We start from the raw sequence: 22,345 nt of genomic DNA, 5'->3' as shown, positions 1-22,345 counted from the left end.
AATTCATACAGCTACTATCTTTTTATCATTCACTTAGGTTTATCAATGGAAAATATACAAAAGACCAAAAATCAGAAGCGTGGTATTTTTTCAGGAGTGTTGCATAGTTTATTTCTGTAATGCTTGCTGCTAAATGATGTCAGCAAATTGAAACATTACACCTTTTCCACTGTCCCTTCAAGTGGAAGTACGAGTTCACAAATTTGAGTAGTCTGTAGTCTTTCATTTCAGTTAATGGCTGTAAGATATTCTTGAGACAAAAAACCCCCAAGGAATATTTATCAATTATATTAGATCTTAAACATGGAACTCATTAAAATTTTGGCCTCTTCTGTACAAATTAATGTGATTACGTCTTGCACATAAATAATTTGAACTGTTTTTCTCCCTCTTAAAATAAAAGGTGGCTTTAATGAGTCACAGCATCCATTTTAGTAAATTGTTCACGGGATAGGCAGGCTCAGGAACAACTGGGTTAAACCAAGAGATTATTTGAAAAATCTAGGGCATGTGCTCTCTCTGTTCACTTGATTAGTTTTCATAATTCATCCTTGTTTCCACAGCACAGAGCAGTGTAATACGTGCAAACAAGAAGCAGTTTTCTTTCTTTTGTGCTCCTTTATCTCTGTGATTTTACTGGAAAAAGTCAGTGAAATGGGGGAAAAGTCATATTTTGTGTGAATGTTTAGAATGAATCTTGGTTGGTTTTGTGAAAATCTGTGAGATCTGAGAGGCAGATGCTATTTTGGGATGTCTGCCTGTGACTCTGCTTCAATTCTTTTCTGTTTGACTACAGGTGCATGAAGAACAGAGGAGATATTTCCGCTTATCAGAGATGATGTGGAGAGACACTTTGTGAGTAACCGATGTGTGTTTTCTGCAAAGCCCAAAATGCTAATGTGGGAATTAATTTATGTTTTTGTTCCCACTAATTTAGAATAGCTGTGCCATTTGCCTGACAGCTTCATTTGGTTCTGGAAAGCTGTGGATATAGAGCCCTTCATGGAAACCACAGACAAAGCTGATAGTTGAAGTAGAACTGGAAAAAGCAATAGAATATGTATGGTTTCATAAATGATTAACCATGATGCCTAACTTTTTTATACTGATCAGTCTACCGAAGGCTTTTACTGTTGGCTGCAGCATGTGTGCTAGGCGTCGGTAAAACCCAATGACTTTGGGTAAATGGGTTAACCTCAGTAGGGTTAACCTGGTACTTAAGCTCTTCTGTCAAGCTTACAGGTGCTACCTATTCTATGTGACAGGTTATGAATGCTTTATTGTCCTTGTCTGATTTTGATTGGAAGTCTGATATATTTGCCATAAAGAAAATAGGAGTAGTAGCAGTCAATAGAAGCTTTCCTGAAAGTTTTCACTTCCCATCTACTGGAACACAACAGTGTTCTGGGATCATGCAGTTAAACTGCGCTTCCAAAATATTACAGGAGAGAATGAACTTCTGTGACATAATATAACTGTACCTAAATAAGTATTTAAAGGGTTTACTTTTGTGGAAACAAGGTCACTTTTTAAATGGCTACAATTAGGTGATGAAATGTCCTGCTTGTCAGATGGACTCCATAAATATGCTATGTTTCTAGTGGTATAGATGCATCGGCCAGCTCTTTCCTTTCCTGCAGTTAGTCCCAATGTTTCCTTTTTTTTTGGCCAAAATTCCAGTAATTATAGGATTTTCCATTATAGTCTTTGTGCTTAGGTTTTTTTGTTTGTTTTAAATATAATATGAGTAATGTGGTCTTGAGTGCTGCCTTTTAAACCATAAGCTTTGATACTCTGGAGCTACTGCTTTGTTCTAATGATAATTATCTGGGAGAATGGTACCTTTGTGGACAACTTCAGTGCTTTTCTTGGCACTGAAGAGCTCAAGAGAGGAGAACTGCTGTTACCTCAGGCACCTCAATTTCTAAATTCTTTTGCATTTATAGTATTTATGCTATATAATGAAATTTTTTTTGTTTTTAACTCCTAGTTAGAAACCAATTTGGTTTCTTACATGGGATTTGCCTTTTTTGTTACCTAGATCTAAGGAAAAGGTTTTTTTAATGTTTTTTTAGGCTTTCCTTTTCCTTTTTCCTTTCGCCCTTTGCATACTTTCATAGATATGATTTTGTGATTTGTAGTTTAGTGTAACTACTTAAAAAATTGTCATTAATGCTTAAGCATTAATTTCCTCATTCTAGAGTGAGGTTTGGCATCTGCAAATAGTGTCTGGTAGTCTGTCTTGCTTTCAGTCAAGAGAAAATCCTCTTCAAGCTAATACTGTCATATAGTCACCTTTTTCCCTTGGCTTCTTCCAGGCTTTGGCTCTCAGTTCAGGAGGGCTCCAGGAGAATTTCTTTATAACAGCGTCCTGGCAGGGTGGTGGATTCTTTATGAAGCAGCAGGGGAAATCCTTGTGCTGATCCAGCTGACTTACCCAGGAGATAGTGTTAATTTGATGTACTCTCTGACCTTGAGATCACACTCTTGTGGCCAGAGTCCATGGAGATTTTGCTACAGTTGGCTGAGTAGCAGTGATAATATGGAACATTCTTTAATAACTCTTAAGAATAATAATGAATATTTTTAATAAAAAGATTATGTTCTGTGGTACCTTTTATGAATAACCATAGTAGTGGATTATTTGATTTACTGGTCATGGCACACGTTGTTCTTGTTTTCAGATTCTTGTCAGGGCTCAGGCAGAGTCCCTGGATTAGATCTTGTGGGCAGAGCTGCTTTTTGCAGCTCCTTGAGCTGTTCCAGCCTGCCCCTGAGACCATCATCTCTTGGCTGTCCCACCTCTGACCCAGGTAGTCAGGTAGGAGTTGCTCAGGGGTCTCCTGCTTGGGCTGCTTCATTCATGGATGGCACTGTGCTTAAAAGTGTCCCTGTTTAAATTCTCCAAACTCAACAACAGAGATTCCTGCTGTTAGGAATGAAATGAGGGGGTATGACTATAGACTTGGTTTGGTTCAGATTCTTTTGTTTCAGCTTTCTAGGCTGCTTGCTTAGGGCAAATGAGCTTTTTCTTAACCAAAAATCTTTATCCTTTAAAAAAGAAAATGTTCTTTAAACTCTTGCTGTAGCTTTCTAGAAGGTATAAGGGTGAATGAGGGAAGTAGTAGTTGTGTGGCCATCTAATCTACATGATTGCGTAAGTTTGTGTTTTAGACAGGTACAGTGTTTTAGAAAAGCGCAGTTTTATTTACTTGCCAGCTGGGTATCACTACAGAACTTGGAAAAAATTGCAGTTGAAAAACAACTTAATTATTTTCACTAATAAGATATCTTCGTTGTTAACAGCTTAATACAATTGGAACTAGATCGATAATTTTTTTTTTTACAAGAGATACAGTTTAGATATAAATGTTCCGAGTGTCTGTCTACATAGCTTAAAATATTTCCATAGTGATGCCAGAGTTACTGATAATACATACGTTTTTCTTTGAGTGTATTTACAGATGTTGACTATTTTTAGCGTAGTAATTTTCAGAAAAGGCTCTGAAAAATAGACAACAGTTATTTTGTGGGGCTAGCATTTAATTCGTACAGATGGTTGCTGTTAAGGACCTTTTAGTTGCATTGCAGTCAGCTTTTCATGGTCTCGAGCATATGGCTGGGTCAGGTTGTGCTCTGATACTTAAGAGAGTGGATAAGGCTTATAGCCAGTGACACCCACCGTGAGCAGTGTTTCTGGATTTGCCTACGTTAAGACTACTCTGTGTCAGCGTTAGTAGCTGCAATAACAGGTAGTATCTATCTGGCTAGTTCCTTTAGTTCTTAGGGGGTTATTGAAAGGGTAAATACGGGTGAGATACATTGGGATAGCTTGTGAATTGAATAGAGTCAGTCCTTGTTGCAGGTTGGAGGCGCAGGAACGGGTTTCTTTTCCCAGTTCTACATGATCATAAACTTGGCTTATCTCTGCGCTGTAATATTACTTTCTGTAGAGTGGTATTTATGTGGTCATATAAAGTTTGTGGGTTGTATAATGGAAATTGCTATTTACCTGTTACTGCTGTTTTTATCGTGGTTGTTACTGTGCAGTTAGAACATGCGTTCTTTCTGGTTAAAAGTGGAAAAATGTTTTGCCTTTTGAATGCTCAAGCAGCAAGTTTAAAGGACTTGAAATATGGACTGCAGCTTAGTCCATTACATAAAAAAGTGTCTTTGCTAATAAGAATGTGTAATAAAAGCTTTTTCATTTAGTAGCATTGACTCCTACATTCATAAACTTCAACAATATTAATGCCTGAGTATACTGGATAATATTTAACTTAAAATTGTAGAAATAAAGTACTTCAGCCAAAACGGAGATAGGCACCCATTCCCTATGCTGATTCTTTTTTTCCTGACAGGCTGAACGAGGGTGCCTTCTTGTACTTGACATCTGCCCATGTCTGAGTAAGTCTAATTTGTACAATAGTAAAAGGTACTTGAGCTGTGCCCTCGGTAAAGTAGATTAGGGGTGTATGTGACAAGTTGGACACGGAAGGGACATGATGTATCTAAGCTATTTGGTTTCCTCGTGAATGGACTAATATGTTCCATTGGCCTTCTCTGATCTTAGTAACCACGTAAAGCTTTATGCTCTTAGAGTAACTGGCAGTCAGCAGGTGGTTTTTTTACCAGGATTTTTTTCACTGCTAGTGGGGAGAAAGTGGGATCCAAATGTCATGAGTCCTGTTGTCTACTTGGAGACAATACAGGTTTTTCTTTTACTTGTATTTGTGGGATTGCTTCTGCGTGCTTTTTTTTACGTGCCATGCTTATCTAATCAAACTTGTCAGTGGATTCAGCAGTGTGCATTTATTAAGTATAGGTGGTGATCAATGAACTTTAATATGCTGAAGTTGTAGCTGTAGGTGAAAGGCTTTATGAGGGATGGAAGATGCAGGTGAAATGCAAGTCCTTTACATTACACTGAAGGTAAATCTGTGAGGACTCAAACATTTTAAGAACATGTCTACATCAAACTGATTAGGTATTTTTGGGTCAATTAATAAGCTTCGTAATATTTTTATTCATCTTGCCATAAATATGTGAGAGTTTACATTTGGTTCATTGTGCAAATCCAAGCATGAAACGATTGATGAGTGGGCTTGCATTTAAAATAATATTTCATTTAAAACAATGTTTTGGTACACACACCTCAGCATTGTAAAAATTTTGCGTTCTGCTACTTTACTCTCAGTGCAGTGGGTTAGGACTGTCCTTGCACGGTACTCTGACCTAGTGTCACATGCAGCTGCTTGTGGAAATGGGTGAGTTTTCAGGTCCTTGCCCTGTTTGTGGGAAAGGTGTGATGCTGTGTAACAAGGTAGTTTTTTTGTCCTTGGAAATGCTCAGGTAAAAGCTACCTTTGCTGGCAGTAAAATAAGGACATTTGAAGAATGGAAAGGGAGGGGGGCAAGGGAGAACCCTACTGCCACCTGTAATGCATGTCAGGTGCATGGGACTCACCAGCCTGATTCTTCACAGTTTCATATCCAGCACCAGAAATACTGCCTGAAATGGTTGATGTGGCAAGAGGTGTCCCTTCCACTACAGCCTGGAGGGATGTGTCTGGGTGGTCTACTGGATGGTGTAGTACTGGTGGGGAAGAGCTGTTTGTCTCCGCTCTTGCAGAGGCTGTTGGCTGCAAAGCTGTAGCAGGCAGGCTGCTGTGTTAGTTCAGACACAAGGCAGTGTCATCTTCAAGGTCATTGGTGTGGAAAGAAGCTCATTTGAAACAGACGAACTTTAGAAATAATCTACAAAGAGAGGAGGGATCTTTGACTCGTGGCAGACTCAAACTAGTGGATTAGAGTTTCAGTAAAAGTGTGTGCTCCAGCTGCGTATTGTCCTACATGTTGCTTAATGAGTATATTAGCAGAGAGGTCTGCTTTTAAACTTTAGTTATATACATTTTATATAAAATGCTATTCTATGTTTGCTTTGGAATTTAACAATGACTCTGTTATTGTCTGATTTGTCGCTCTTAGAGTTCAGGTTAGGAAGCTCTTAACTGCCAAAACATAGATTGACTTCAGAGCCATGATCTGTTAGGGCACAGATGCTGGTACTTAGGCAATGAAATAATCCTGTTTTAGCATGGGAGCACAGTAGCAAGATTGTGTTCCTGCAAATGTTGTGCAGAGGTTGAAATTGCTGAATGGTTTTGAGATTATAGGTTTGATTGCATTAAGACTGTGTGAAGGTTTTTCTTGCCCTGTTTATTTAAATTTTGCTGTCTGTATGTTTTATAAAAGATTGCTGTAGCTATGCAGTGAAACTGCATTCTGATTTGGTGCAGGCATCTTTCTGGACTGTTTTGTGACATGTTTTAGGATGATCAGGGTAAGGCAGTAGATCTTGTGGAGCTTTACACTGTGCACGTTGGTAAAGTTTCCATTGCCGGCTTGCATCCTGCGTGTTAGAGTGTATTTTTCACAAGCCGGGTGTTTACATTGACTTAATCGTGCTCTGTCTGCTGTACAGGCTAGTTTTATAGTAGAATGGTTTACATAGAACAAGAATTACTTGCACTGATTTTAAATATGGTTTTGTATTATGGAGTTCAGTGTAGTGGATCCTGTTCTGTTAAACAGTCTCACTTCCTTTTTGGTGTATGCAGCTTACCTGAAATTGCACTGCTTGTAAATGGCATTTCGGGAAGTGTGAACTGATCCAGCATGTGCCTCCTGCTGAATTTTAATGAACTCCTGTGTGCAATATGAAGTGGGTTGTCTTTTTGAGTAACAAAGCTTCCTTAAATTTTAGGCTTTGGACAGTTTCATGTAACTTTTGTTTTTAGTGATGATCTCTTGCTTTTGCTTCAAGAAGCCAAAACTGAATAGCTTTGGAAACAGTATTACTTTTTGGAAAAAACAAAAAAAAATGTAGTAAGGAACACTCTTGTAGTCTTTTCAATGAAATTGAAAAGTCCATGGGGAATATATTTTTTAAATGTTGATCAGATGCCCTCTTTAATGCTTGTTTCTAAGCAGCATCTGGGTGTTTGCAGCTGGATCAGAATAGCTGCTGATGGAAAGGGCTGAGTCTCTGCTGTTACTGTGCTAGCAGAGTGCTCGGCAATTGGCTTGCAGCTGTGACCGTGTTTAGTTTTGATCAGAGGTAATCGACTTTTTGTACTGGGTTTGCAAGAGGCAAAGTGTTAACTTAACAATTGCTTACTTGCACTTGTAATGCTTACCTGTGCTGTGTCAGCCTTGAACTCCTGGTTCTTGCTGCAAAGGCTCAGCGATAGTCTTATTTTACTGGAGGCAGTCTTGTGTTATAATTATAAATAAAAACAAAAATTCAAGAAATTTATGAACTTCATTATGCAGCAGGTTTTTTTTACTTTATCCATATGCACAACTGACTGATAAATAGATATCTTTCATTCTTATGAATTTGAAGATTGTATACTTTTAATTAATTTTTTTTGTGTATGTGAAAAGTACAGCTCAATATCTAGTTTGCAGAAACTCTTCTTCAGTAATGTTGTGTGAATAACTCACCTGACAAGCAGTGCTGGTATACAAAGGTAAAACCAAATGTCTTTCATCCAAAGTGCTTGTAACTTGGAGTGCAAAATGAAGGAGAAGGTGCAGATGGGAATCTATGGAAAATCAGAGTTACTAAGAAGTAATAGTTATGGTGTATCAGCACTCTGGCTGTCAGGTGCCATGTGTTGTTGCTGACTTGGTGGTGGTTTTGAAGGAGAAATCCTCGCTGCTCGTGTTTTAAGGCTCCTTTGTGTAAGGGGTCACATGAAAGTAAACAGAGGTGCTTGTTGGACAGTTTGCCAAAGGTTGATCTAATTACGGGGAACAAATGTTGCAAATACGGCAAAGCTGAGCCCTGAAGGGCATTAGAAAACAGCTTTTTATGCTTTATGTGAAGGGAAGCAGGACTACTGGATGGATGCACTGTGGTAAATTAATGTGGCTGAAGGGACAATGTAGGAAGACATTTCAGAAGTTTCAAAGGTTTAAGAAATGTGGAGCTTGTTTGAAACCAGAAAAATTTAATTTTGTGAAAGGTAGATTTTACCTGAGTAGATAACAAGGGAGAAAAGGTTGCATCTTGAGGATGTTGTAGAAACACCTTTCAAAAAAGTGTATTTGACGGTAACTCTTTATACAGGCAGCATATGCCTGTGAAGTGTGGCTTTTTCCCAGTTTATCCTAATAGATGACATATATTGATAAATGTCATTTATCAATGCAGCTGCATTTGTTAAAGGCTTTTGCTGGTCTGAAATTGTAAGTCCGTTTAGAGGAACAGCACCTTCATGTTTCCTATGTCTTCACTCTTTTGCCAAGGGAAACGATCCTGCAATTTCTTTACTGCCCCCTGGCAAATGAGTTGCCAGTCAGGCAGAATTCCCCATCCTTAATGATGTAAGTACTGCAGGCAAGATGAAAAGTATAAATGTAGAACTGTCCAAAGACTCGAAGTAGTATGTGGGTAGAAAAGAAGAAATGAAAAGATTGTTTTGATGTAAATATCGTCATGTTCACCCAAGGCTTTGTAATATTAAAATGTCTGAAGACTTAGTTCAACTTGAGAATTTCATTTTCATTCTTAATGCTTTGTTGGCAAGGAGAATGACTAGGAAAGTTCGGTGGTGGTTTTTTTTATACAGAATTTTTCATTGTCTGGAATGCTTTGTGGTGACAGAATTGACTTAAGGGTGATTTTAATTGGGAAGCAATTCGGTTCTTAGCACCTTTTTAAGAAATATCTTTAATGAAGAAAAAAGGAAAAATATAAGTGCGTCCTTGTGAAGGGAGTCCCTCTTCTCTACAATGGCATTTTAGGTATTGGAAACTTGGGATTAGATCCTTCTGAACCTTTTCTTCTATAAGCTGAACAGAGATAAGTAAATAAGAGAACAATGGAATTTTCTTACTTCATTTACTGTTTGTGCTTCAAGTTAGGCCCAAATCTGCTACCTTTCCTATTCAGACTTTCAGCAGTTGAGGAACAGCAAAGCTTTGGTCCTTGCATTGAAATCGAGCACTGTGATTTTATTTCCTTCTCACAGAAACTGCCTCTGTAGCCCTGCTGCTACCAAAACCTTGCCGTGCAAACCCAACACAACAAATTAATTAGAAATTATCATCCTAGATTAGATCCTGCCTTTGTGGGCCAGAAGATGACTCATTGAAGATTATGGTGGTCAAGGCAGTCGCAGAAATACAGGCAACGCAGCTGAGCAGTAGAGAGTGAATTCATGCAGAGAAGAGTGCGTGTGCACTAGCTTTGTGGAAGGTTGTGATAAAGGCTTTTCGTAGAGATGGGCATTTTTAATATTGTCTGCATACAAACTGGGTCCTCTAGCCATGTGCCAGTACAAACTGGATCTCCTGGCCTCTTCCCAGTACAGACTGGGCCCCATCCCAGTACAAACTGCAAGCCCTGGCCCCATAGCTGTACACACTGGCAGCTGTAGCTCAAAGCACCTAAAGCTTGAGGATGGCAGGGAGTGTGCTGATGTTTGGTTTAGTATTATAGCCCTGCAAGGAGCAGGGAGTTGGACATGATGACCCTTAAGGGTCCTTTCCCCAACTCAAGATCTATGTTGTGGTTTGGTTTTGTTTTTTTTTTTTTGCTTGTGTCCTTTTTTAACTTCAGACTTTTCAGTTGATGGCGTTTATTCTTGATTTTTTTTTCCTCCTGCTATTGATAGTCGTGACATATTTCTGTAAAAATCTCAAAAGGTAGTACAGAGATGGATAGCACACAGATACTGTTATGCCTGAACAAATTTTAGAATGTCTCATCTCCTTTGTGGCTCTCTGTGATTTAGTTTTTTCTTCAAACAGGACTTGTTACCAAAAACAAAAGGTGGACTCCACAGGTCTTCAGGTGTCACTTGCTGCAGCTTCATTTGTTCTGCCATGTTAAACACTCTTCAGTGTGTCTGGTCTCATCTAAAATTACATATTACATTTTATCTCCTTTGGTCAACAGGGGAGTTACTAACCTGGGCGGCATGGATCATTCTGTGCTCAGAGGGGAGGTGTCAGCAGTGCTTCATGACAGGTATGTTGGAAGTGTCTGAATTCCTGCAGAGACGTGAGTTTTCTTCAGAATGACAGCCTGGAAGGTCTTTTTTTTTTTCTTTTTTTTTTCTTCCCCATCTGGAAAACTGAGGAATTCTGGAAGAGCTAATTAACAAGTGACTTAAGAAATGAAAGGATGTGGTTAGTGATTTGTAAGTTAATTTGTTCCTCAGAGATGGACTACATAATTTTCAAAGCAAGCAGACCTCCACCTTCGCTTCCCCCTGCCCCCCAGCCTTAACCGTTCAAGATTTCTATGGATTTTTTTTATTTAGTTGATCCAGTTGCCATTGCATCTGCTTTTAGGTATCCAAAGGCCAATTTTAGTACAAGGAGGCAATAACAGTTGCTATCCGGTCTTTCAGCGTATGCTGAAAACATTCCTCATATGACTGGAAATGAATTTCTGTCTTACAATATATTGGAATCAGCAATTCTGTCTGTCTTGGTTACACTTTACCTGCTATTTAATCTTTTTGTGCTTTATGATTTAAAGCAAGAGTTGAGATGATAACCTTATCCTGGAAGAAATTCCAGCAACCTTATTTCAGTGTCTTCCTTTCTTGAAATAAAGTTCTTACTTAAAACATAATTGTTCCTTTATTAAGTCAACCTGAAAGCTATAAAATTGTTTATATTATCTTGTGCTGTACTTTGTACGCCTGCAATGGTGGTTTGGTTCATCTGATTAATTTATGTTGGAATGACTGGTTTCATTCTTTCAAAGAAACAAGAAAAAAAATAGTATTTTTGTAGTGTAGTATCTTTCTGTAGAAAATCTTGGAGGTGCATGCTATATCTTGATTAGTTTTCACGTTTTTTGTAGTTGAATAAGAATGTCATGCTTAAATGGGAAAGAAAACATAAGATTAGATGTCTTAAGTTTATAATGAAGTAGCTGCTGGCACAAAAGTTTCTGGCACTCCTTTGTAAAGGAGCTTCATCATGCCAAGAATGTTAGTTTTGATTTGATGTTTCTTGTTTGAGCAACTGACAGGGTACTTTTCTATACGGCTGTATGAAACATAGCAGCATGAATACGAGTGTTTCAATTTGTTTTCCTTTGTAGGTGGTTGAAAATATTACTGCATCAAATGGCATCATTCATGACTAGCAATTTTCTATTAATGCCATTTAAGACTTATACATTCTTCATGTTGATTGATGGTTAATGGCATTTAATCATTTAAACCTTTCATTTAACTAGATTAATATATTTAAACAACTGTTTTAAGCATTCTTCTGAAGCATAAATGCTCAATTATTTCTGTTCCAAAGGTTGTATTGACATTTAGCAACCTTGTTTTTTTTAGCAAGTTTAGACTGAAGAAATCTGAATGTTTGTATGAGTAGCTTCTGTAGTTTCACTGACTGATCTTCCGTACCTTGGTCTCATTCTAAACAGATAATTCATGGGACAACAGTTGAAGTTATATGTTGGCAGCAGTTAAATCATTCTTGTAGGATGATCAAACTGAGCAGCGTGCTGCTTTCTGCTTCTGAGGCAATTTTTCACTGTACGTTTGATCTTGGATTAGAAGCTACAGATTTTCTACCTTTTTTTTTTTTTTTTTTTTTTAATAACAGGCACACAAGTGCCCGTTTTCTGCTGGGTGCATTTATGGTGACTTAAGCATATTCAGTCTGTTTCACTTTTTACTCTTGTGTATGAGTGATTCTTATATACTGCTGGCACTCAGTATACATAGGAATGCATATGGCCGTTTAGCAGTGTTGGTCAGTCACATTTCTGCTTAGCATGAAAAACAGCTGTTTAATGAATGATGCTTGATGAAACTTGAACAAAAAAAAAATCTAAAAGCTTTCCTTAAAGCAGAGCTATGATGTGTTCTCTTTATCTTCAGCTTCCAGTCTCTAGTAATCCCGGAGTACCTCTTAACTCCATCCTATTTCCCTCTAGTTACTCTGTTGTACTTGATTTTATTTAGCAGACATGCCTCTCTCCGTCTATACCAGTGACATTACAAGCATTTTCTCTCCTTCGCATTAGGTTTATGAATTTGTCTGTTGTTCTTAGGCAAGTGCACTTTTTTTTTTTATATTTTATAAGTATGTTTTCATTTGAGATGTGAATGGTGGCATTTTCATATGAAGCCTTGTGAATACATTCATGTAAGAGTTAAAGTTAGAAAAGAAAGAACTGGAAAAAATCTAGTGGATTTTTTTTTTTTTTTGAGGAGATGACAAGTTTCTTATTTCTTGAGTACTTGTGTTGGTCACATCTGGTCTCAGTATGGTGTGTATGACAGTGTTCGTGCTTGTTTAGGAGGAAATGTTTTCATAACATCAGTGGAAGGAATAATCTCTTCAGTAAAAAGTGTTTCCTCCAATAAATGCTTTTAGCTTTCCAAATTACTTTTTTTATTTTTTTTTTAACCAACATGATTTAAAGAATAATAAAGTAAAACCTCACAGCTTTAGTGTTGACTTGCATTTAAATAAAATCTCTAATTTTTTTCCAGATTGACTAGGGAAGAGTAATGTGTTCTTTGTGATGGAATATTTGATCAAACAGAAGTTGCTCTTGTGTGACTAGAAATTTATATGCAGTTCTGAATGTATTGGAAAGGTAACATTGGGTGTACTGTTAATTATTTTTTTTCCATGAAGAAAGGATCGGTGGTTCAACGTAGAAACATTCTCGTATATTTAAAAGCTGGGTTTTGGTTCAGGTACATTTGTGGGTTAACTGCAGTTAAACTCCCTCTGTACGTGGTTTCTGGATCTTAACATCTGCCCAAATATAATTTTAGTATATGATTTGAAAACTGGTGCCTTTGACACGTGAAATGTTTGCAACTTGATCTTGATGTGGGAAGCAAATAGGTGTGGATCCAGAACGCTTTGTATTACACGTGAAGAAGGTGAGCCTACTGCTTTTAATGGGAAGGGAAAGCTTGCAGAGTAGGCGAGCTGCTTGGAAAATCTGGCTGGTTTGTACTGTGTTCATGACTGGGTAAGCGGTGTTTGCTGAGAAGTTCCAAGTCTGGAAAGTTCTTCAACTGGTGACGTGTTGTTAGCAGTGTAATGTAATCTGATGCTGATTGTCACTTGCCCTTTCGAATCCATACCTGTCTTCTGTCACTTGGGTGGATATGCATTGGTTGGAATGGTTTTCTTGATGGCGAGTGGTGGGTGTAGTGTTATAATTAATTGTTTCCCTGCTCAGTTTGGTGTTTATTTAATGTGTCAAGTTAAAGCCACTTTATGCTTATGGTAAGGTGCTTTAGAGTCCTAAAACTAAAATAATCTTCTCAAATAGCGTGTATAGCATTATCCCGTAGAGAGGTTATGTGATTTTTCTGCATGTAATTTATCCATTGCGACCCTATATTTAAATTGGGTCTATTAGTTCTCGGTACAGACTGGCACAGTTCTTAAATTGATAATGCACAAAACATTCAAAAACTAAAATAACTCCTGTTGTTGCAAAATTGAATCATTTTAATATGCTGTTTAATCTGCCTTAGCCAGCAGTTGATCATCTAAACAACTTCAGAAATAAAAGTTGTCATCTTTTAAAGCAACAATGCTATCTTTAATTTACTTAGTCCCAGAAAATACTTTCGGTGCTAATGTTCTGCTATAATCAGTGTCCTCCCATATAGTCAAATATGGAAGAATTAAATTATTCTTCATTAATAAAGGGAGGGGGAAGAAAAAACTTCTCTGTGGTTGCATGTGATCAGTTTTTGTGTCATTCTGCTGAGCAAGAAGGCACCTAATTTTGAAAAGGGAAGTAGACATTTCTTTGTGGGTGCTAAATAGTTTGGTACTTCCTACATGTAAAAACAAATGACCAAACAGCACCCCACCCCAGAGTAACTAACTGAAGGATGTGTGTATTTGTGCCTTACTTGAAGGGAAAACAACCCTCACACCTGAACAGCAGAAAAACTTGCATTATAAACCCCAACCAGTCAAAAAACCCCAACAAACCCCACTTGTATATTCCATTTTTTTAACGCTAGAGGTGTTCGAGGTGTTCTGCATGTATATGTTCATGTGTGCAGCATGATAATAAGTTTCTGACGATTCCATTGTCTTTGGACAGCTGGGATGTCTGTGATTCCGGTTTTAGTTCATGTGGATGTAAAATGAGGCATATCTTAAAAAATAATTGAAAAGTAGTGGAAACTATGCTGGAAAAACAGGCTACCCAGTCTTGCTTGGGTGTTCACCGTATGGGGAGATCTGTAGGATTTGCATCTGAAACTGGGTAGGTTTTTTTGGCTTTTTGTGGTTTTTTTTTTCATTTTAAATGAGCTGCTCTTCAAGCTAGCTAGTGTTGTTAAGGATAACTTGTGAAAATGAGAAGTGTTAGGTTATATTTGCATTAGTGTCCTGCCCTGGACAGTGAAATTAGAAGCAACTATTAAGTTTTGACATGGTCTTCAGAGGTATCATAAGTATTCTGCAGGACCAGTGAAGGCTGTTGAGGGAAACAATTCGTTTTTTCAGGCAGTGTGTTCTTCTACAGCCTGGTGACTACCAATCCCATAAACAGATGGACACTGAAATTTGAGATCCAGATATTAATATGATTCCTGCAGGTAACAGTAAATTTAACAACTGAAGATAATAGTGCACTGTTAAAATGTACAAGTATTTCCATCATGGAAAACCCTTATCTACAACTATTACCACTACTCTGCCTTGTTACAACGTTCTGCATATATTTATGCCTGACCTTTTTAAGACATTTCTGAAACCTGAGCCTTTTGTTAATCTCCTTCCATCTTCCCAAGCTATGTTATCACATCCAGCTCCATCGTGTTGGATTCCAAACATTTTCAGCATGCAACTGCCCTGTTCCAAATTCCAGACTTCTGGTTTCATTCTTCTGCTCCAGCTCACCTGTTACAGGCTAGTTGAGTCAAAGCTGACAGCCAGGTAGGTGGAGATCTATCAGCCAAGGACCTGGAACGAAATATAGTTTGAAGTGAACGTGTTAAATCTTCAGATGCTGTCAATTTGCTTCTGTTGTCCTAAGGAGCACAGAGGTCATGTATCAACAAGTCAGCAAGTTCCTCAGTACCCCAGCTGGACAAGGATCTCAAATCTGTTTTCGCAGTTGCTTAAATGTGGGTCGATGTGACCTGAGTGAGTCAGAGCAATGTGGGAGTGCAGCAGAACATGAGAACTGAAGCAGAGGAGTTTGCAGGCTTTGTAAAGCTGTTCTCTCCTGGCTAGAGCAGCATCTTTGGCTGTTGTCTGGGTTCCTCTTTTCTCCCACAGTGCGCTTTTCTCCTCTCTTGTTCTGTCTCCCCAGTAATTAGAGCACCGATGTGACTGTTCAGTTCTGTTTCTGGATAATTAGAGCTGGGCCCATATAGTTAAATACATAGGAGTCTGTCTGGGGCTTTGCTCGGGGCTTTGCCAGGACATCACTGGTCTGTCATTGTCAGCCGGAAATCCTTTTCTGTTTCGTGGGGTGTGACAAAGACGTCAGCTGATGAGCAGTAATTATGTGATGCATGCTGGCTCGATCTGAATTTAGACTAGCCATCTCTCTGCTATGCGTGGTTTAGGAGTAATGAGGAGTGTTGTTTAAGAACAGAATGGCCTTGTTCTCTGGACAGTTATCGTGCTGGGTTAGAAAACCATTTACAATGCAGAACTTGGGAGCAAAGGGAGAGAGAAGGGGGGTAAATGAACTGAATCACATTACTGGAATTTGCTATTAAAAAGAATTTATTATGTGCATGCAACAATGGAAAGCTAAGGCTCAATAATTTTACTTAGTTTTACTTTTGCCCTTTAGATTCTGTATGCTTTCATTGGATTACAGCAATGAGGTAAAAATTTAGTCACGCTGCGCCTTGTGCATTCTTCTAGAGTGTTGATAAAAGGTAATCATAAATAGTCTCCTTATCTGAAAATGCTAGATTTAGTTACTCTACACTGAGGTGTTTGATGTGAGGGCTGAAAATCCTGGACAACTTCTTAACTGTTTATTGAATGTAATTATTTAACATCCCTGGTAGTCTTCAAAGAGGTCTTTTCTTTTTAATAAATCAGGGTTGTGTGTTTAAATTGAGTATTGCCATTGTTCTCCCTCAAAATCCCTGAAAGCACATTTCAGGAACCAGCACAATTTTGTCATATAACACACAAAAAAAAAATAATTCCCCAGCAGCTGCTTTTTGCACAGCAAGATGTTCGTATTTTGCTTATGTTTCCACTTAAGTGAAAGAACCAAAGAAAAAGGTATGTTTGTGCGTGTTGTTGCTTGATTCAGGATGTGAGCCAGAACAGAAGTTTGCAGAAATCTGATGAGAAGTACTAAAGAAAGAACACTCTTCTGTAGCAGTGTTTATGTAAAACTCCTGTGGTCTAATCGTTACTGTAACTGTTGGTTTCTGCATAGGTTTATTATTCACTGGAAAGTTTTTATTTCAGTGTTTACAGAGACTCTTGTGGCAAATGTTCATCTTATCTTGAGCTACCAACTGCGTTTTGCTTCAAGTTCCGTGCTGACCCTATTGAATAAATACCTGGCATATTGCCCTGCCTTCCTCGCTTCCTAATCTGAGTGCTGTACCCTGTGCTTTTTGGATTTGGAGTAGTGTATGGCTGGCTCATTAGAGATTTCCCAGGTGCCCCCAGATTTAATCTTGCCGCTTTTTCGTATTTCCATTATATGCTATTTGAAGGCTGTAAAATCTTCAGCTCTCAAGGGTTGTAGTATCATGAAAGTATTGAGTTCATCTGAGATTACCTTTGACTTGCTAGACACCAGAAATGATTTCGGTTTAAGGTTTGAAATTTAGAATTGCTGTTCCAAATGAGTGACTAGATGTTTGCAGTTTAGCAAAGCATCTCTTCGGTGGCAGTTAAATGACTGTAAACACATGGGTAGACAGGAGCAGTCCAGGCATGACTGACAGCAGTGCTTGACTTTTTTTTTTTATTTGATTATTTTAACACTTCATTATGTGGGGTTATAGCATTGCATTTTCCAGGCAACACTTTGTGCAATACGCAGCAAGACTTTGTTCAGGTGGTCACAGTCTCATTATGCCTGGTCTGAGTTACTATCCATGATTCTTCTCAAATATTACTGTGCAACTTTGGTGTTATTGGTGACTTTTGAGGTTGTTGGAAAATCTTTCAGGCAAATAAAGTGGTGTTACAGCATGACTTGTGGTGATGTTTGTGATGAAAATAATGTTTTGTACTTCTCGTGGTATGTGTATACCTTTCTGCATATCATCATTCTGCCTGGTGTGGGCAAAATGATAATTACAGCATTTCCAGAAACCAAACTGCTGAACTTAAGAATGAGTAAAAGCATTAATTGTAAGAACATGTTAGAGCAAAGCTTTGCTTAACGCAGAAGTTTTGCTTTGTTTAGAATCCAGAAAATGATTATAAAATGGGACACATACTGCAAAGAGCTGAATATGTATATAGCTGAAAGAATATGCAGAGGCTTGTGGGAAGGTGTGATAAGTAAGTGGGGATGCTTATAGATGTCCTTGTATTTCAGCTGTGTCTTATGTTGGTTCTGCTACTTGTACGTAAGTACCTGAGCATGGTAGTGGGTTTCTGTGATACCTACACCAAACTTCCTAATTACATTTTAAATTCATGTAATTAAACTTTAGTAGTCCAAAGTTAGTGGAAAATTATAGCCAGAAATTCTGATGTGTGGGTCAAAGATTGTCTAAAGTTGGAGAATTGTTAAGGTTTGTCTTGTGAGGAACAGTGGAGCATCAGAGTTGACACACTTGGGAGTCATTTATCCACATAATTGATTAATGTTACTTCATACCTAATTCTATGCCACCTTTCTTCCTTTTCCTGCTTGGGAAACTGTCGGTGGAAATTTGACATCTCGAAATGGTGTTATGTTGAAGGCTTGGGTTGGAAATGTTAAAATTACTGAAATGAAGTTACATCTTAAATTCTTTTTTCCTTGTGTGCTTAGCAGTACAGATTATATTGCATAGATCCAGGTATGATACAGAAAGAAGAGTGTTTATAGTTCTTATATACACTTATATAACACTGTCCTGGGACAGTGTTAATGACACTTTGGAAGTGGGAGGTAAAGCTGGAGAAATTTGGTTACTGGCTTTGTATGTGACTCTGCTTTGGGTCACCTGCTGTGCCTTTCAGTACAAACCTTTTTTTTTAATTACTTTTCACAGTTACTTCTGTGAATCTGTGTTGTAAGAAGTAATGGTAACTGGAAAGCCGATAGTGATAGCTGAAGCATGTTATGTGAAGAAGTTTCTTATATTTTTTCTCCAGATATCTGCTAGTTTCATTTGAAGCTTTCTTTTTATTGTCGGCGAGCTGATGAGTAATGACTCCCTGTATACCTTTACCGTTCTTTTTGTGACGCTGTGCACTCTTAACGTATTCCTTGTTGTCCGTCTGCCTTCTGTGCTGTTAAGTCCAATCTACAAGTTGTTCCTCTTACAGAAGCCATTTCGCAGGCTTGCTCATCCTTTTCACACTCTGCTTTTTCCAGTTCCTTTGCTATAGCTGGTGAGATGGGGCAAAGTGCAGAACAGCTCCCGTCGCAAACCAGGTAACTTGAGGGAATGATGCTGTGTTTGCCCGCAGGTACTACAGGCTTAGGAACTTGTACGGCTGGGCACAAGCTAGTCCAAGCTAGTGATGTTGCACAAATCAACTGACACTTAAGACAGTCGTATTTCGCATCAGTGTTCTGCATGAATTGAGTTTTCTGTTTGTGCTGGGTTTTTTCCCATTTAAAATGGGAATTTATGAAAATTAGTCTTTGTCTTGTAGAGCAGTTCTTAAGAATACCAGAAGGTGGCATAACTGATTTTCCTAAAAGTGTTTTGGTTGTAAGTAATACACGGGATTCTACTAAGCTTATTTGAAAGCTGCGGTGAAATTTTGATCAAAGGAAAGTTGGAACAGTTTAGCCTTTAAATATTAAGGGAGCTATTCAAAGATGTACTCACTCTGCTCTTTTTCAAAATGTGAAAAATCTGATGGGATTCATGCTGGCTTTTAGATCTGGTTTCTGGATTTGAAAGTAGTTAACTGAAGTGCAGGATGGAAAGAAAGGGTCTTCTATCATGTGTGCAGTGGAATTTTTTCCTGAACTGTTCTACAGAATCCTGGTTTTCCATGAACACATTGATTAGATAATTTGCTTTACCAGTTTGCAAAATGAGACTTATTCCTGTCTGTGTTAAGCTCTTCAGGTTAGCTGGTGCTATGCAAGAATAAATTATTGATATAATAACTTAACAAGTTGTAGTTTTATGCTGTAGCAACTCTATAAACACGTGCAGATTCATAGGTGTACCCATGTTAAGTGTGTTAAGTAGTAAGTGGAAAGGGTATGCAAAAAAAGACCAATAAGCATTTAAATGAAAATCTGTTTTCAACATCATATGTATTTCATTCTGGCAAACTGGAAACTTAGTCTCTGTGCAGTGTTGCCATGCATTAAATGTTGATTTTGCATTAAAACTTTTTTGGTTTGAATAGTTAAATTGATTGGTGTGGGACAAAACCAAAACTTTGGAAATAATGGGATACATGGGATTTTTTTTTTCTTTCCTTCAGCTCCCTCTGGCAGGCAAACACCTGAACTACCACTGCCTTGTTTTGAACTGTTCCAGAGAAAGGCTCGTCCCAATTCAAAGTTATCACAGTTGTTTGGTGTTGTGTATGTATGAATCAGAAAGATTTTCAAGTGCAGAAAAGTAGATGACTGTAGAAGGTTCTAAAATAAAAATATTTCTTATTTTAGCTGACTTCCGTGCAGTCTTTTGACACGTCACAGCTGTGCAATGCCATTTCATCCCAAGGACCTCTATATCATGCTCATCTATTGATCTTTTTTTTTTTTTCTGTAATGTGGCCTTTCCTGAGCCAGCTGTGATTCACTGGAGCAGCACAGGATGAGTGATGTGACTGTTTTGCATACAAGTCTAGTGGTGTTTGCAGAACTGAGACACATTTTTTTTGCTGGCTTGAGGGTGGGTGGTGGGGAAGTGGTGCGGCTCAGCTGTTGGTAGCTGTCACCCGGGCTGACCCTTCGACCACCTCTGTGCAGTCTTCCACTGATTTTTTAAAATTTATTTATTCCCCCTCCACAGTTCTGTGTTTCTGAAGGGCACTTTGCTAGGATGAGGTGGTGTGGTCACACCTACAACACTATAAAGATCTCAAAAACTGCCATGGGTGTGTGGTAGCGCTGGTAGAATGGCTCAGCGATGGGACCTGTAGAAGCTGCTACATGAACGTTTCTGAAAACACTGAACTTCAGTTTTCATTAGGCGTCAGAAGTTGTATATAAATAAAGGTTTGTATTCAGGAGACTGTAAACTATTTGATTTAAATATTTCATAGTTTTTAAAAATTCCAATAAGATTACCATTCTTCTGTGGGCCTTTCTAAAATCAGCTTGCTTAGGCTTTTCTCGCTACGTACAATTTTTTTATGCCAAGCAGTATGTCCTGATTTGACCCTAAATTATCTGGGTGGTTGTGTTGTCACTAATTAGGGATGTTGTACCTGCAAACTTGTTCCTGTCTACTAAGTAAGTTAAAACTGTCATTTCAAATCTGCTTTTGGAAATGAGTTCATAGTTTGCCCACCATAACAAACTTGAATAAAATAACTTGCATCTTTTGAAACTTTGCCTAGGAAATGTACAGTTTTCTCTAAAGTTATATTCACATAGATGCTAAAGAAGAAAGCACTTTGTAATTTTCTTTCTATAATTTCATTATTACACAGGAATTTTGACATTTGCTGAATTAGAAGTAGAGTATAATGGTGTATTTCAGAGAAATGGAACTGTATAAGATGAAGTGTCATTTCTGCGATAATTTTTTATCTTCTAGAAAAATGAAAATGTAAGCAAGGTATAAATTTTGAAAGTCATGTATTTTTTGTAAATGTTAGCACAATCTTAGTGGTTATTAAGTCTGTCACGTGAACATACTGATTTTTACACCCTCCCTACACCCCATTCAGCTGAATGTTAAAGGCTGTGCCTTTTGGGTCCTTTGTGTAACAAAGCTCAACAGGGGGAATTTACAGAAAACCTTTTTATGGTAGAAGATGACTAGATATCTTCTGAAGAGGTAGTATTGAATTCTGCAGAAATCTTGCAATTAAAGCTGCTCCATGCACTTAAGATTGCAAGGATGGTTAGAGATACCATTGAGGTGTAAATCTTCCTTGAGATGCAAACACACATCTTCAGTGTCTTTGCTCCTGGCCTCCTCCCAAGTGCAAGAACCTGTGAAAAGTGTATATTTTTGTCAGTTTTCACTGCTGCTGTTGGGAATGGAAGAGCATCAAAATGAGAGACCCAGTTACTTGATTTTGCTTTCCTTTTGGGAACAAGTAGGGTGGAGGTTATCACTGGCTTGATTTGCTGAGGGAGGGAGGATCCTGAGCAAACAAACCAGGGAGGTCCCCCACATTGTCTTTTGGAAGGAGTCTTTGGACTACACCTACCTTTGTCAAGTGGGAGGAGCTGATTCCTGGTTACCTTTGGCTTACAGGCCAAAAAAAAAAAAAAAAAAAAAAGTCTGAGGGATTAGTACAAGACACCCTTTGTCCCACATGACTCATAAAGCTGTTCCAGCTTCAGTACGGATTCCACCTGTTCTCATAACATTTACTTGGAATGATCTGCAGACTTGAAACTTTTTCTAGTGTAGAGCAACTGTGTCTTTTTTCATGCTGAATGGGGGAAATACTAATGTTAGTGATAAATTGTAAACGGAACTTGTTGGTATGTAAGCCTTTCACATACCATTATGTGTGAAGGCAAGCTGAACGTTAACTGCAGGTTGCTATTCCATAAAAAAAAAATTGTATCTGTGTGCTTAGGACTAGCTGATGGCCAGTTGATTGACTCTATGAAGTGTCGCTTTTTTTGTGACCCCTCAAAGGGATGCAGCCAGCAGCAGTGCAGTGGCCGTGGGCAGCATGGTACAGCAGCTTTGTCGTTTTCCAGAAGACTCATTCCTGCTGTTTCTCGGCTCCCAGATTGCACGCCACAATTTCTGAGAACCTGGTTATGAAGCAATCAGCATCTTTTTATAAACCTTTTTAATCTCCTTCTTCCCCGAGGGATTCTGACCTTCAGATAAAGATGTCGGACTGCCCCCACTGGAAACTTTGTGGGTTAGCAGATCAGATCCATCGGAATTCCTGTGCTCAGAGAAAGTTAATCTTTAGGGACAAAACAGTAAGTGGTGATCCATGTGCTTCATGCTTGCTTCCCCAGGCCTGCCCTTCTGTGGGGA

The 22,345-nt window shown here is 38.4% G+C and overlaps 1 protein-coding gene across 11 annotated transcripts in view; it reads left to right on the top strand.

The window, feature by feature from the left end:
* KLHL13 (kelch like family member 13) overlaps positions 1 to 22,345 on the top strand; it is an 85,096-nt gene that overhangs the window by 18,162 nt on the left and 44,589 nt on the right. For 4 of the 11 annotated variants that reach the window (XM_040614366.1, XM_040614357.1, XM_040614365.1 and 1 more), the window contains 2 exons: positions 797 to 855; positions 9,970 to 10,041. The exons of 1 other annotated variant lie outside the window; for it this stretch is intronic. In XM_040614366.1, the coding sequence (XP_040470300.1) occupies positions 836 to 855; positions 9,970 to 10,041 (92 nt within the window). In that variant the 5' untranslated portion in view covers positions 797 to 835. Of the gene's footprint in view, positions 1 to 565; positions 646 to 796; positions 856 to 9,969; positions 10,042 to 22,345 lie in introns of those variants that run through there. 6 more of the 11 variants (XM_040614362.1, XM_040614369.1, XM_040614370.1 and 3 more) reach the window with 4 other exon arrangements.

This window comes from Falco naumanni, chromosome 14, assembly GCF_017639655.2.
Source record: "Falco naumanni isolate bFalNau1 chromosome 14, bFalNau1.pat, whole genome shotgun sequence".
NCBI classification, from domain to species: domain Eukaryota; kingdom Metazoa; phylum Chordata; class Aves; order Falconiformes; family Falconidae; genus Falco; species Falco naumanni.
This window is presented reverse-complemented; position numbering and strand designations above follow the sequence as displayed.